Source organism: Tamandua tetradactyla, chromosome 12, assembly GCF_023851605.1.
Source record: "Tamandua tetradactyla isolate mTamTet1 chromosome 12, mTamTet1.pri, whole genome shotgun sequence".
NCBI lineage: Eukaryota > Metazoa > Chordata > Mammalia > Pilosa > Myrmecophagidae > Tamandua > Tamandua tetradactyla.
Window position 1 is genome coordinate 85,219,449 of NC_135338.1, and position 13,988 is coordinate 85,233,436.

At 35.2% G+C, this 13,988-nt stretch overlaps 1 protein-coding gene across 11 annotated transcripts in view; it reads right to left on the reverse strand.

The window, feature by feature from the left end:
• LRRC28 (leucine rich repeat containing 28) overlaps nucleotides 1–13,988 on the reverse strand; it is a 159,984-nt gene that overhangs the window by 103,252 nt on the left and 42,744 nt on the right. For 9 of the 11 annotated variants that reach the window (XM_077124063.1, XM_077124066.1, XM_077124070.1 and 6 more), the window contains one exon: nucleotides 2,072–2,185. The exons of the other annotated variants lie outside the window; for them this stretch is intronic. In XM_077124063.1, coding sequence (XP_076980178.1) covers nucleotides 2,072–2,185 — 114 coding nt within the window. The remainder of the gene's footprint in view (nucleotides 1–2,071; nucleotides 2,186–13,988) is intronic. 11 annotated transcript variants of the gene reach the window in all.

The following is a 13,988-nucleotide window of genomic DNA, read 5'->3' on the forward strand; positions in this document are numbered from 1 at the left end:
GAATGTTTATGCAAAGCCACAAGTCAATTTTTCTAAAAATCACCAGGGCATAAAGTTGCCTCTCTTCTGACAATGGAAAGCAGAGGCTAACAGAAATACACAGTAATGTGAAGGAGAAAAGAAGGGAGCTATTCCTTAGGGTTCAAGGTTCTTCCCTAAATTCAGAGGCAATGGACATTAAGATGACCAAGAACGTGCCAGACAAGAAGCACCAAAAAAGGAGAAGTGTCTGCAGACCAAGAAAGCGCATTTCCTCAAATACTCTGGGAAGAGACTACTCTAAACCCACCCAGAGTGGCGGGAACGTGAGCATGCCACAGAGTGCAAAGGACCCTCTCTGGGGTGAAAACAGGCACTGGAGGTCACCCAGCCAGGGAGTGCCCAAGTCAGGGTGCAGAAGGAGGCAGTCCGTGTCCCTGCAGAGCGTCCTTTCATTCCCTTACCTATGTGTATGATGAACTCTTTTTATTTATTTTGCTGTATTGGAAGATATCACAAATGCATAATAAAATCATTGAATGGAAGCACCAACTGATTTTTTAAAAGAGGAAGTGCTTTTTAAAAGTTTCCCAAATTTATGAAATTAAAAATTCAGCTATGAAGGGTAATTTTAGAAAAGGAAATAATTCATCATTTTCTGTGTGTATTTTTTAAAACAAAACTGACTTTATTTAGGTGGCAGTAGTTTAGCAGAGTTCCTTTAAATAGTTAGGGATTTGCAAAGTGCAAAGCTTATGTAATATAATCTGTGTTTTCCTCAAATCCCCATCAGTCCATTTACTTAAGAAACCCATGCTCCCTGGCTGGGTGCCAGCATACCAAACCTGCCCAGTCGTGCATAGTTTTATTTCTGTTACTAAATTAGGAAACCGAAGAGGATGGTGTCGAGGCCAACAGCACAACAGAAAAGGCTCAGTATCATTAGTCTGCCAGTGTCCTTAAAAGCCAAAGCATTATGAGATACTTCATTTTTAATTAGAGATACCACAGTAATTCATCTTAAGGAGCAATACTAAGAAATAATTAAATGAAAACAAAGGGGAAATATCTAAATGCTTAACAAAGGTATTCTTCTGAGCAGCCTTAGTCATGATATTGAAAATAAGTTACCTACTACCATTTAATGCTTCATGTCTCAATGACTGGCATTAAAATACTGCAGTCTTTTACTAAGCAGTGAAAGAGAAATGGGAAGTTATTCATCACAATTTTTACTAATGTATTATGCAGAGTTCTGTTTAGAGAAACTAAGTAGAGCATTCAAGGAGACCTGACTTGAGAAACACAAAGAAGTATTTCAGGAAAACAAAGTCACTGTGTTTATATTGTACATTAATATTATAAATGACATAAAAATATAGAAGGAAAAAATACATAATTTTTCTTTTTCCAAATTTTACTTGCCCCTAATTAGAAAAGCAAAGGGCTAAGAAAAAGAGGGTAGCTGTTCATTAACATTTTAAAGAATTCTCAAACATATCCTAATACCTTATCAAAAGCTAAAGCTTGGCTCCTGAAGTCTTGGGAGAATTTTAGTTTATTATATCAATATCCAAATGATATTTTTCTCATAAACATTTTGTTCAATATTGATAAATTTCAAAGTAATATTTCTTTTGTTTCAGTTCTAAAAGAGAATAAATAATTTAAATGAGTACTTTGTTTATTACCTAGTCTATTTTTATATGGATGGTTTATGCACTTAAATGCCAGCATTTAGAAATTATAGAAAAATTAAATTAAAAAATCCAAGTGTTGCATTGGCCCTGTCAGGCTTACCAACGATGACCCAAAAGGAGATATTCAGAGTATCCTTCAGCAATATAGAAAATAATTATCCAGCATATGTCTATCTAATCTCTTATAATATATGTCCATGATACACATACATAGGACATCAACATACACATAGGGGTCTGGTGTGTGCCAAAACCCAGAGCTCTTGGCTGTTTCGCTCACTTCCCATCAAGCCCAGTCACCAGTGAAGAGCAGAAGCAGGGTCTACAGGACTGGGGTGGGGCAAGCAGAAACAGTGACCATCAGTCTATCTACCTTCAGCTATCCATCCTACCAGTCACACTGCAGGTCATGTCATCTTGTCCCTTTGTCTGGTCCTTCACTGTCTCTGTACTGTTGGTAGGAGACACTTTGTTGTGGGAGGCATGACAAAACTGAAGAAGTAAGCCTGAAGTCATCAGTCATATAAATAAAAATAAAAGCAAGAAAAAGACTGAGTTATTAGAAATTATTCTGAATAGTGTCACGATTCCTATAGATTGTTTTGATAATAGGTCCTTCAGACCCTTAACCTTATATTCTTATTGATACACACAGAGAAACATGTATACAAAATGGAGCACCAGAAAAGAAAGGAAAAATTTTCTTTTGTTGCAAAAAGTCACTGAAGCCAAAAATATTTGAAAAAGAACAAAGTTGGAGGTCTTGCACTACCTCATTTCATAAAGCTACTGTAATCAAGTCAGTGTGTAATTGGCATAAGGACAAACATAAAGATTAATGAAATACAATAGAATCCCCAGAAATAAACCCGTATGTTTAGGGTCAACTGATTTTCGACAAAGGTACCAAGGTAAATTCAATAAGGAACTGAGAGACTTTTCAACAAACTGTGCTGGAACGATGTAAAAATACCTCAACCCTTACCTCACATCATACACAATAATTATAAATTACTGTAATTTATTATTGTAAAAATACACTTGAAATAAACCATAGACATAAATGCAAGAGATAAAGTTACAAAACTCAGAGAAGAAAACAGAGGAGAAAATATTTATGACCTTGGGATTGGCAAACAGTTCTTAGACATAAAACCAACAAAACAATTCATAGGAGAAAAATTTTTTTAAATGGACTTCATCAAAATTAAAAACTTTTCTTTTGAAAAGACATCATCAAGAAAATGAAAAGACAAGGCACAGACTGGAAGAAAATATTTTTTAATCATATATCTGAAAAACTATTCGTATCCAGATAATAGCAGGGGTCGGCAAGATTTTTATAAAGGACCATTTAGTAAATATTTTGGGCTTTCTGGACACCATATAGCCTCTATCTCAACTATTCAACTCTGCCCCTAAAGCACAAAAGGAGCCACTGACAATATATAGCTGAATGGATGCAGCTGTTTCAATAAAACTCAGGTAGAGGGTCAGATTTTGCCCACAGGCGTTAGTTTGCCAACCTCTCATCTCTAGCACATCCTTCTAGGTATGTAATTCTATGGGAGTAATTTTACAACTCTGTATGTTGTAGGTAACTCATAGCAACACAAAATAATTGTTGTTTATAAACATGCAAATGAATTATGTCTGGTGGAGGGACAGTTCTCTGCCCCTGTGATACAAACCAGTTTTACCTCCATTTGAACATTTATTTCAGTATTATTGATCTATAAATGTGTCTATTTTTTGTAGTCTTCTTTAAACTTGTTAAACACTTTATCAGTTTCTTCTTTAATGAGTTTTTAAAGAAAAGTTTCAATGCACTGAAAAATTTTTTTTTACCTCCGTGGGTCATGATCTTGCCTTTTGTATAAAGATTTAATAATATACAAAAATAAATGAAGAACTCATGCAACTCAATAATAAGAACACGAACAACTCAATTAAGAATGGGCACTATATTTGAATAGATGCTTCACCAAAGAAAACTCAAAATGGCAACTAAGGGCATAAAAAGGCACTAGACACCGTTACTCATTAGGAACATGCAAATTAAAACCACAATGAGATGTCACTATAAAGCCACCAGAACAGTACAATAAAAAAGACAGAAAATTCCAAATGTTGGCAAGGATGTGGAGAAACTGGAACCCTCATACACTGCTAGAAGAAATGTAAATAGTACAGTCACTTTGGAAATGGTTTGGCAGTTTCTTTCAAAGTTAAACATATACTCGGTATACAATCCAGCAATTCTGCTCCTAGGTATTTATCCAAGAGAAAGGAAAATATATACTCATGCAAAGACTTGTACACAAATGTTCACAGCAACATTATCCATAACAACCCAAACTGAAAACAGTGTAAATATCAAACAACTGGTAAACAGATAAACAAGATAAATTTATACCATAAGATATTACTCAGCAATAAAAAGAAACTATGAAAACATGCAAAAACATTATGCTAAGTGAAGTAAGCCAGACACCAAAAGTTTCATATTCCATGATTGCATTTGTATGATATTTCTGGAAAAGGCAAAACTACAGAGACAGTAAGTGGTTTACTAGGGGTGGGAACAAGAGTTGCCAACTAACAGGCATGAGAGAATGCTGTAGACTGATGGAAGTGTTTTAAACTAGATTGTGGTGAGGGTTCCTCAGTTGTATAAATTAAATGAAATTCATCGAACTGTACACTTGAAACAGTGAAATTTTAAGGGATAAAACTAACTCAATAAAGCTGTTACAAAAATCAGTGGAGAGTAGCTTAAATAAATTATTAGCTCATGCCAAGAACAAAATTATTGGCATTGCCATAAAGTTTAACAGGATACTATTTGGAAGACATTTAAAAGTGATGTGTAGGAAAAAAAAAGTGACGCGTAGGAAAAAAAGTGATGTGTAGACCACATTTTTTAAATCAATTATATATAATGCCCTGTTGATAAAGAAATAATGATTCTTTTCCTTGTTTTGTAACTTACGCATCATAACTTTACATTTGCTCCCAATTTAAAAGTGGTTAGAAGTTTAAATTATGGAAAAGAAATAAACAGACTAACAATCTAAACTCTCATACCCTGTTATGTCATGCCTTTCAGCAGCAGAAGCAAATTTTCAAGGCTCTCATCCTAGGTCCTTCGTATTATCAAACCTGCTAGAGTACGTATAAATTTAAGAATGTTGAATTTTAGTGGTAGAAGGAATATCAGACCTTCATCAGGCTCAAATCTACCTACCACATCAGATAAAAAAATGAAGACATAAGTACCAAGTAACATTAATGTTGACTTTTGCTTCATTGAAAGTTAATAGCTCTTAAAGCTCAATGGAATTCTACGTGTTAAAAACTTACATAGTTTTATCTATAAAGTTCAAAAGCAATTTAACAGAATATCACAGGCAAACCAAGAATACCTAAATAAAATATACATGCAATTGATATTTTATAAAAAATTCTTAACAAGTAGGGAATAGGTAAAATTATTACTAGTTGATGATTTATGGAGCCTACTTTAATCTACTATATTAAGAGCCTCAAAAGAAAAAAATTTATTTTTTCCTTCATTTAAAATTAGCAGTATTCTACTTTCTGTATCATCACTCAATAAATATGGTATTTGGTTCTTAGATAGGTAATAATTTAGCAATTTGACCCGTCAAAAATATGTATTCAATTACATTATTAGATCATCTCAGTTACAGTGAGGGAATCATGGAAATTTATCTCTAAGCAAGAGCAGTCCCTTTTGTGGGTATAAAACTGCAAGGCAACACTCTGTATATACAAGATATTATTAATGATTCTGATTTCATTAGTTATGAACACAGCATTGGCATAGAAAAATTGTCTTCACTCCCAAAGGTGTAAGATTCAATCTCCTAATGATATCAGGTAATAGAAGAAATGTACCACAGAAATCATAATTTTGCTTTGGATATATACAACAATGTGCATAATTGTGCATACTTTAGAAAATGTTTTCCAAGGTACATTTGCTCTGATTTACTTTAAACATTTTTTCCATAGACTTCAGAATAGAAAATCCTAGGAATATTTATTTGATTACTCAATTGAAGATCTTAATTAAAATTTTAATCTTACATCACTAGTAAGAAATGTATACTTGCTTTCATGAAAAAAAAATATATATAAAATCATGGGCAAAATATTGTATCATGGGCAGGCACAGGGAATCGAACCCGGGTCTCCAGCATGGCAGGTAAGAACTCTACCTACTGAGCCACTGTTGCCCACCTTACATTTATATTTTTAAGAGAGGTAAAAATGGATGAAGGAGAAGAAAATGCTGAGACCTATTATAAATATTCATACATATTACAGCTATTTTTATCAAAGCAACATTTTGACTAGTTCAACCTTTTATGATAATGACTATAAAATTACAATTAAAGCTACATCATATAAGGAAAACTGACACATGATAGGACTAAATGTAAAAGTAAATAAGACTCACACAAAATCTGCCATTACTCCTGAAAAGTGAAATACTAAGATACAAATATTGGTATTACAGTTTCACACTAAAGTAATGAATACCAAACCTTTAAAATGAAAAACAGAAAAGTCACCAAAACTGAACTGCCAGAATGAAAATTCTGCCTAGGAATATGTCAGGAAAAGAGCTGTCAGCACATGCAGCTAAGAGGGAAGGAAGACCACCACCTAGTGATATGTGCTACAAGAGAGAAGGCCATTCTGTTATTTTGAACCCTTCATTGCTCCCACAATCACAGGTTTTTGTTGTTGTTGTTTCTGGTTTTTTTTTGTTGGGGTGTGGGGGGATGTGTGGTCCAGGAATCAATCCGGATCTCCCACATGGAAGGCGGGCATGCTAACCACTGAACTACCCATGCACCCCACAACCACAGTTCTGACTTCAAGTTTTTCTCAGTAGTTTACAAATAAAGCATACAGTGAAAACTAAAGCAACCTGCTTTAAGACATCAAAGAATCTGATTAAAATTTATATTTTTAAAAAGGTCTAGTAAAAGGCGCTTAACAAAGAACTGTGATGCCAATTGTGTGTGTTGGGGGGGTTGTTGCTAACAAACCATATAAAAGTAAATTCTGCTTAACTACTTCTCATTACATCAATCCTCAGCAAATCAAAACTTCTCATTCACTAAAACAATCCTTAACCCTAAAATTACTTGCAGAACAATTTGATTTAGATAAAAAACCTTTAACCAGATAAGCAAAATTTACAGAGGTATAATCAATAAGAATAACAAGTGAAAAATTAAAATGTTTCATACATCGAAGATGTTACTTTTTAGGAAATGACTATCCTACACATAAGCTATACTCTGCCATTTCAGTTTTCTTCACAATTACATGGCTTTGACATGAAAACATAATTTTCTGCTCATGTCATAAAATAATAATATACTGAAATCAAAGTAGAAAACATACCTAAAACTATCAAATAACCACTGAACTATAATCTCTGCTTATGTATCTATTTAAAATGTGCTCTTCCCTAAAATTGGTTAATATATGCAATATATCAAATTACTCTGTTAGCATAAGAAAAACACTTGATAGCTGTCTAGTAAAGATGAACCATGAATTTTGCCAAAATATCAATAGGTTTGGTAAAAATTACTCCATACTGTCTCTAAAATACAAGCTGATTTACATCCAAAACTTAATTCAATCTCTTAATTCCCATTTATATTTATAAGTTAGCTCCAAAAGAACCAAATTTCAAAGAAATTCACTCCAAAAAGTTAAGAACACTGAGATGGTCATCATTTGTTTAGTACCCTTAATTCCTGGTATTCAGAAGCAACAAGCAGTTACATACCCAGTATAGGCTTCAATCCTAACACCTTTGACAACTTATTTAAATGAGGGCTTTTAGTTGGGGAGGCAGTTTGTCATTCTGCATTTTAGAAACATAATCCTGACATTGTGTGGATGACATCTTATGAGGATAAATTTCAGAGAGATATAATAATGGTCAATATCCAAACCCAGGCAGTTGGCTCCTGCAGGCCACTTAGCCACCAACTCAGTCCCTCATGCCACACAAGGCCTCTCCTTAGACTCGTCAACTGACCTCTGTGCTGTTATTGTCCCCATACAGCACCAAGCTTGGACTAGATTATGGTGAAGTAAATTAAACTGTACACAGAAAGGGCAGGGAAGTACCAAGCATGCAGTGAATTTGGAAGACACATTGTATTTGCAGATTTCATACTTCAATCACTAGTATTAAGATGTTAGCTACTTTTATCCCTTTTTCTCAAAGACATGGTCCAAAAAAAAAAAGGAGCTCAACCTGCTAAGTGCCGTGACAAGATTGATGATATAGGCTCTCCATGTCTGAGAAACTAATTTTTATCCTTTTACCTTTTCTTTCTTTCAAGGATCAACACAATGGTCTTTTGTTTTCCAGACATTTGGCAAGTTTTCTACTTTTTCCCCTCACACCTTTCCTAAAAAGGAATATTTTCTATATTTATTTGACACCAAGAAGGATACATATGATTCAGACAACAAACATCTTTTCTTTTAGAAAATTTTTAATGGCAGGTTTTTATTCTAAGGTTTTGGCCTCATTTTCAAAGCTTAGCAGTTGTAAATAAAGTTTAAAAGTCTGAGCTCAGGGGGTGCAAGGGTAGTTCAGTGGTAGAATTCTCACCTGCCATGCAGGAGACCCAGGTTTGATTCCCGGTCCATGCACTTCCCCAAAAACAAAACAAAAAACATGCAAATAAAAATTCAACAAATAGTGCTGCAATAACAGATACTCACATAGAAAAACAATGAATGTGACCCTGCCATACAGCATACACACACACAAAAAGCTTGCGCTCCAATCAGATTTGTATATAAATACTTTTATATTATATATTATTATATATTATATACTATATAATAGATTTTTTTAATGATAAATTAATATGTAACTCTACATCTATAAATATTTGAAGAACAAGTTCTAAACATGAATTTAGGACTCTGGTAGAATAAATGAATACATTTATTCAGTAGAGCATCCAGCAAGCTGAGGATTAGGCAGATTGTTAGATTTTGTCCCTTCAACCATGAGCTGCCAAATTGGGTTTTTTAACCACCTGGCACTGTACTGAAGCAATGGCTAACCGGGTCCAGATTTTGTTCACATATATACCTCCCACATCCTCCAGTACATTGCATGGTACTTTCAACCAGCCTTGTAAAATAGATCAAGTGAGAAGTCTTCAAGGTCATGTAGATAACCCCACAAAATAAAGTCTATATAGATATCTTGCTGGGCATACACATGTAGCCTGGCGATACCACAGGGGGACCTGCATGCCAGAAAGTAATTTTTAAAATTCTTTCTTAGTGAGAGAAGTGCTACCTACATTACTAGCACTGCTGCGGAATCAATGAAAACTGGAGTCTCCCTAGGATAGTAAATCACAGAGGAATTGCAAAGATGTTCCCCAAAGAAGGGTAATATGGGTGAATAGCCATGATTATTTGGGGAGAAGAGGTGTATTCAGACCTTTGGTGTTTTGAAAAAAGAGAGGTGCCCTATCTTACTTTGACTTGATTGCTAGTGGGGGTGGAGGGAAGGATAGGGACAAGAGGAGGGGCAACAATGAAACCTGGGCTGACCCAATGTTCCTAGAACTACTGAGCATTCCTAGAAACTGTAACCCAGAGAATTCAAAGGTGGAGCAGACCTGGGTCAGCCTCCTGGAGACTCACTGCACCCTGTGCCAGCACCCGTCGGGCTATGCCAACACGGTCTCAGTAGGTGGTAGTAAGCAACAGGGGAAGCCCAGAGGGAGCACAGATGGGTTCCTTCTATGACCTCTGTAGGAAGAAGGGTGATCTGCTCCTCCCTACTTCTAACTTGGGCCATTAAGAACAGAGATTTCAGAACAATTTATATGGCAACAGGACAGATCTTAGAAGGCAAGCTAAGTATCATTCCATTAAAGCCATGGAGGTGGAAAATATTTAGGAAAAAAAAACCTGGACCATAATTGTATCCTGAGTATAGGAACTATTCATACTGATTAGATGTAGTGCATATTCTACGTCTATGCAAACTTTTAGTCTTTAAAGTACAACAGAGACTGTTTTAATGTTTTTAATTTGGCTAAAAGTCCTTTCAATTTGATTCACAAAACAACTTTCAAGTATAAAAGTATTTCCAAAAAAAAAAAATAGGTTGACGTGTCAGATGTAAGCATCACCTTTTCTGATTCCCAGTTATTTCTGTTTGTTTTGTTTCTTAGCTCAACCTTCTCTGATGGGAGTTCACAGAAAGTTTACAGTGAATCAGGCTCCTCCTGAATCAGGCATTAGCTGGTCTCTACCTCTTCTAACATCTATTAGCTTTTGTTGTCTTTATTGAGCGTGAAGCACACAGTGTTGGGTAAGGAGTCTGCACTAAGGGGAACCTTCCCCCCATAATTCCTCATTCACAGGTGGACAGCATTTCTCTTCATGATAGATCACATCATCTTCCTTGATCAAGTTAGGAAAAGCCTTTGGAAGAAAATCAGCTTAAGTCTGTTCTATAGCAAATAATGTTATAGTTTTGATACTGGGAGTAGAGAAAGGCAATATATAAATATGTAAGTGGAACTTAATTTAAAAAACTGAAAAAGGATGCAAGTCAACAAGATGAGAAATCAAAATACACCTAACAGGATTTCCACTTCCAAATATGACAGGATAACTGACAGAAGTCTTATTTCCCACAAAATAAAATGATAAATCTAGGCAAAAACATATGAGGTAACTGTTTTCAAGCAATGCACAGGCAACACAGAACTGTGATCCTTATACCAAGGGGAAACAAAAAAGATGAGCTCTGTGTTTGGCCTAGTTTTCAGCCAAGGGGCATGTCTGGACCACCACAAAGGGAAGTGGAGTCAAAGCAGAGCTCAGCAATCTTACAGAGCTGAGCAGACAGAGAACAGAGGCTGAGATCGAGGAAACAGCTGGAAAACACAGGACAGGGTACCGGAGAATAAAAAGCTGAGAGAGGGTAGAGGTGGTTTAACAAATAGTACGCTGGAGAGCACAAAGAAGTTAATGAACAAATAGAAAGATCAATAGATTTCATCCAATCTGAAGATCAGGAGAAAAATGATTGCGGAAAAAAAAACAAAAACAGAACAAAGTTTCAATGGCCTGTGGAACAATATCAAATGAGCTAACGTGCACAACTGGAGTTCAGAAAGAGGAAATATGGGGTAGGAAAAAATATTTAAAGAAATAATGACAGAAAATAGCCCAATTTGGGAATCCAGAAAACACCATGGAAGTCAAATATAAAAAAACCTACATTTTGGTACAACATAGAGAAACTGCTAAAACCAAAGAAAAAGAGAAAATTTCAAATGCAGCCAGAGGAAAAGACATTATGTATACGGAAACAAACATACAAATTAAAACTGACTTCTCGTCAGAAACAATGGAGCAAGAATAAAATAGAGGGACATCTTTAAATTGCTAACAGAAAAAAAACCCTTGTCAACTCAGAATTCTATAATCAGAGAAAACGTTTTACAAAAATGAAGGAGACTATCCCACAATTTTGGGAATGGCTACTAATTAAAAAGTGGAAAATAACAGGTGCTGGTAAGGATGTGGATAAACGGGAACACTAGTGCATTGTTGGTGGAAATATACAGTGGTGCAGCCAACATGGAAGGCAGTTTGGTAGTTTCTCAAAAAGTTAAACATAGAATTACCATATGACCTGGTAATCCTACTTGTAGATATAAACCCCAAAGAAATGAAAGCAAGGACTCAGATATTTGTACCCCATGGGTTTACAGCAGTGTTATTCACAATAGACAAAAGGTGGAAGCAACTCAAGTGTCCATCAACTGACAAATGGATAAATAAAATGTGGCATATGCATACAAAGGAGTATTATTCAGCTGTCTAAAGGATCAAAGTTCTGATACATATTACTACATGGATGAGCCCTGAAGACCTCATGCTGAATGAAATGAGTCAGACACAAAGGGACAGTTATTGTATGATCCCACTTATATGAAACAGTTAGAAAATGTAAATTCATAGAGACAGAAAAGTACAGTAAAGGTTACCAGGGGCAGTGGAGGAAGGAGAACTGAGAGTTAACACATAATGGGTGCAGTGTTTCTACTTGAGGTGATGGTAAAGTTCTAGTAACGGATGGTGGCGAGAGTAGCACAACATTGTGAATGTGGTTAATTCCATTGAGTTGTATGCTTGGGAGTGTTTGAAATGGGGAAAGTCATATTGTACATATGTTTCCATAATTAAAAAAGAGAGAGACAGAGAGAGAGATTAAAAACACAATAACAACTAAAGTCATACGTGATCCCAGTCTGCATCCAAACATAGAGGAGAAAAGACCCACAAGAGCACTATCAACAAATTAAGAAAAAACTGGAGTACAGAACGTAAGCTTTATATCGAGGCTAAATTTCTCAACTCAACTAAAGATGATTATATAAATGAATATCTATGTTCTTAAGAAATGTACATGGAAGTATGAAGTGTTCGAGGAGCAGTGATGTATAACAATCTACTCTCAAATGTTAAGAAAAGAAAAATAGAAAGATGATTGATAGAAAGCCAGACAAATAAATACAGACAGACAGAAAGATTTAGAATGATACGGCAAATGCGCCCCAAATGATAAAAGTTGGAGGACCTGGGTGAGGGGTATGTTGGCATTCTCTGGATGGGATGTGAATAAGTAATTACACCTGTCCTACAAGTTTGAAATTCATTCAAAATATTTTTTTAAAGGAAGGGAAAATAGAAACATTTTCATATAAACCAAAACCAAGATAGTTCATTTTACCCAGATTTGCAATACAAAAAATACTAAAGGAAGTTCTCCAGGCTGAAGAGAAATGGTACAGAACTACGGAAAAAAGACCTACAGAGAAGAATGAGGAGCACAGCAAATGGCAACTATGAGGATAAATACAAGACTACCGTATTCTCTTAATTTCATTTAAAGATGACTGCTTATTGCAGAAATAATATTCTACTGTGGGGTTTGTAACATATACAGAAATAAAATATAAGATACAACAGCACAAAGGAAGGTAAATGAAAGCAGACCACTGTAAAGTCTTACATTTTATGTGAAGTGAATATGTGAAAACGATATTCTAAGTAGACTGCAATAAACTGAAGGTGCATGATGTGAACCCTAGGAAAAGCCCATAGAGGAAATAAAGTGGAACACTAATACATACTCAAGTTATTACAAAAAACAGAAAAGAGGTACAAAAAAACAAAAAGAAATTGGTATGGTTGGGGGCGGGTAGCAGGGCTGGAAGACAGCACAAGGTACAGAGGGCAAGGGCAGAACTAAAGTGCACAGAGAATCCCTCAGCAACCAATAAGCTGGTGGCTGGTCTGTAAGGCAGGGGGACAACCTCCCACAGTTCAAAAAGAAGATTTACAATAGCCTATATGTAAATGAGAAAGTGCTCACCATTATTAATGAAAAGGGAAATACAAGTTAAACTAAATGCAAACTAAATGTGAATTAAAACAATAATGCAATACAATTTCATGTCCATTCGGATGGCTAAAATTAAAAACAAAACAGAAAAAACTCCTGCCAACACCAAACACTGGCAAGGATACAGAGTAGCTGGAACTCTCATACACAGATGGAAAAAGTGTAGAATGGCACAATCACTTTGGAAACTGCTAGACAATTTCTTATAGAGTGAAACATATATCTACCCTATGAACTAGCATTTCCACACCTCGGTATTTACCCAAGAACAATGAAAACAAATGTACACAAAAATGTTTATATTAGCCTTATTCATAATATTCTAAAGCCAGAAACAACCCGCATAAACACCAAGAGGAAAACATACAGGCTGTGTATTTATACAATGGAAAAATACACTGCAATAAAAAAGATTGAAATACTGATACATCCGACTGCATGGGCACATCTCAAAACATAATTTTACATGAAAATACACCAGATACAGAGCATATACTGTATGGTTCCATTTATATTAAGTTCCTCAACAGATCAAATTAATCTAGAATGATGGAAATCAGAAGAGTGTCTGTGGCAAGCAGATTGAGTGGAAAAGGAAGGAGAGAACTTTCTGGGGTGATGGAAATGTTTTACATCTAATTGATGAAATATTCTAATTGATCATTACTTAGGGTGTTGGTCACATGGGAATATACATTTGTCAAAACTTATAAAATTGTAAACTTATAAATTTCATTGTATATAAATTTTACTCAAACAACAAACAAACAAAAATCCCTGCAAGA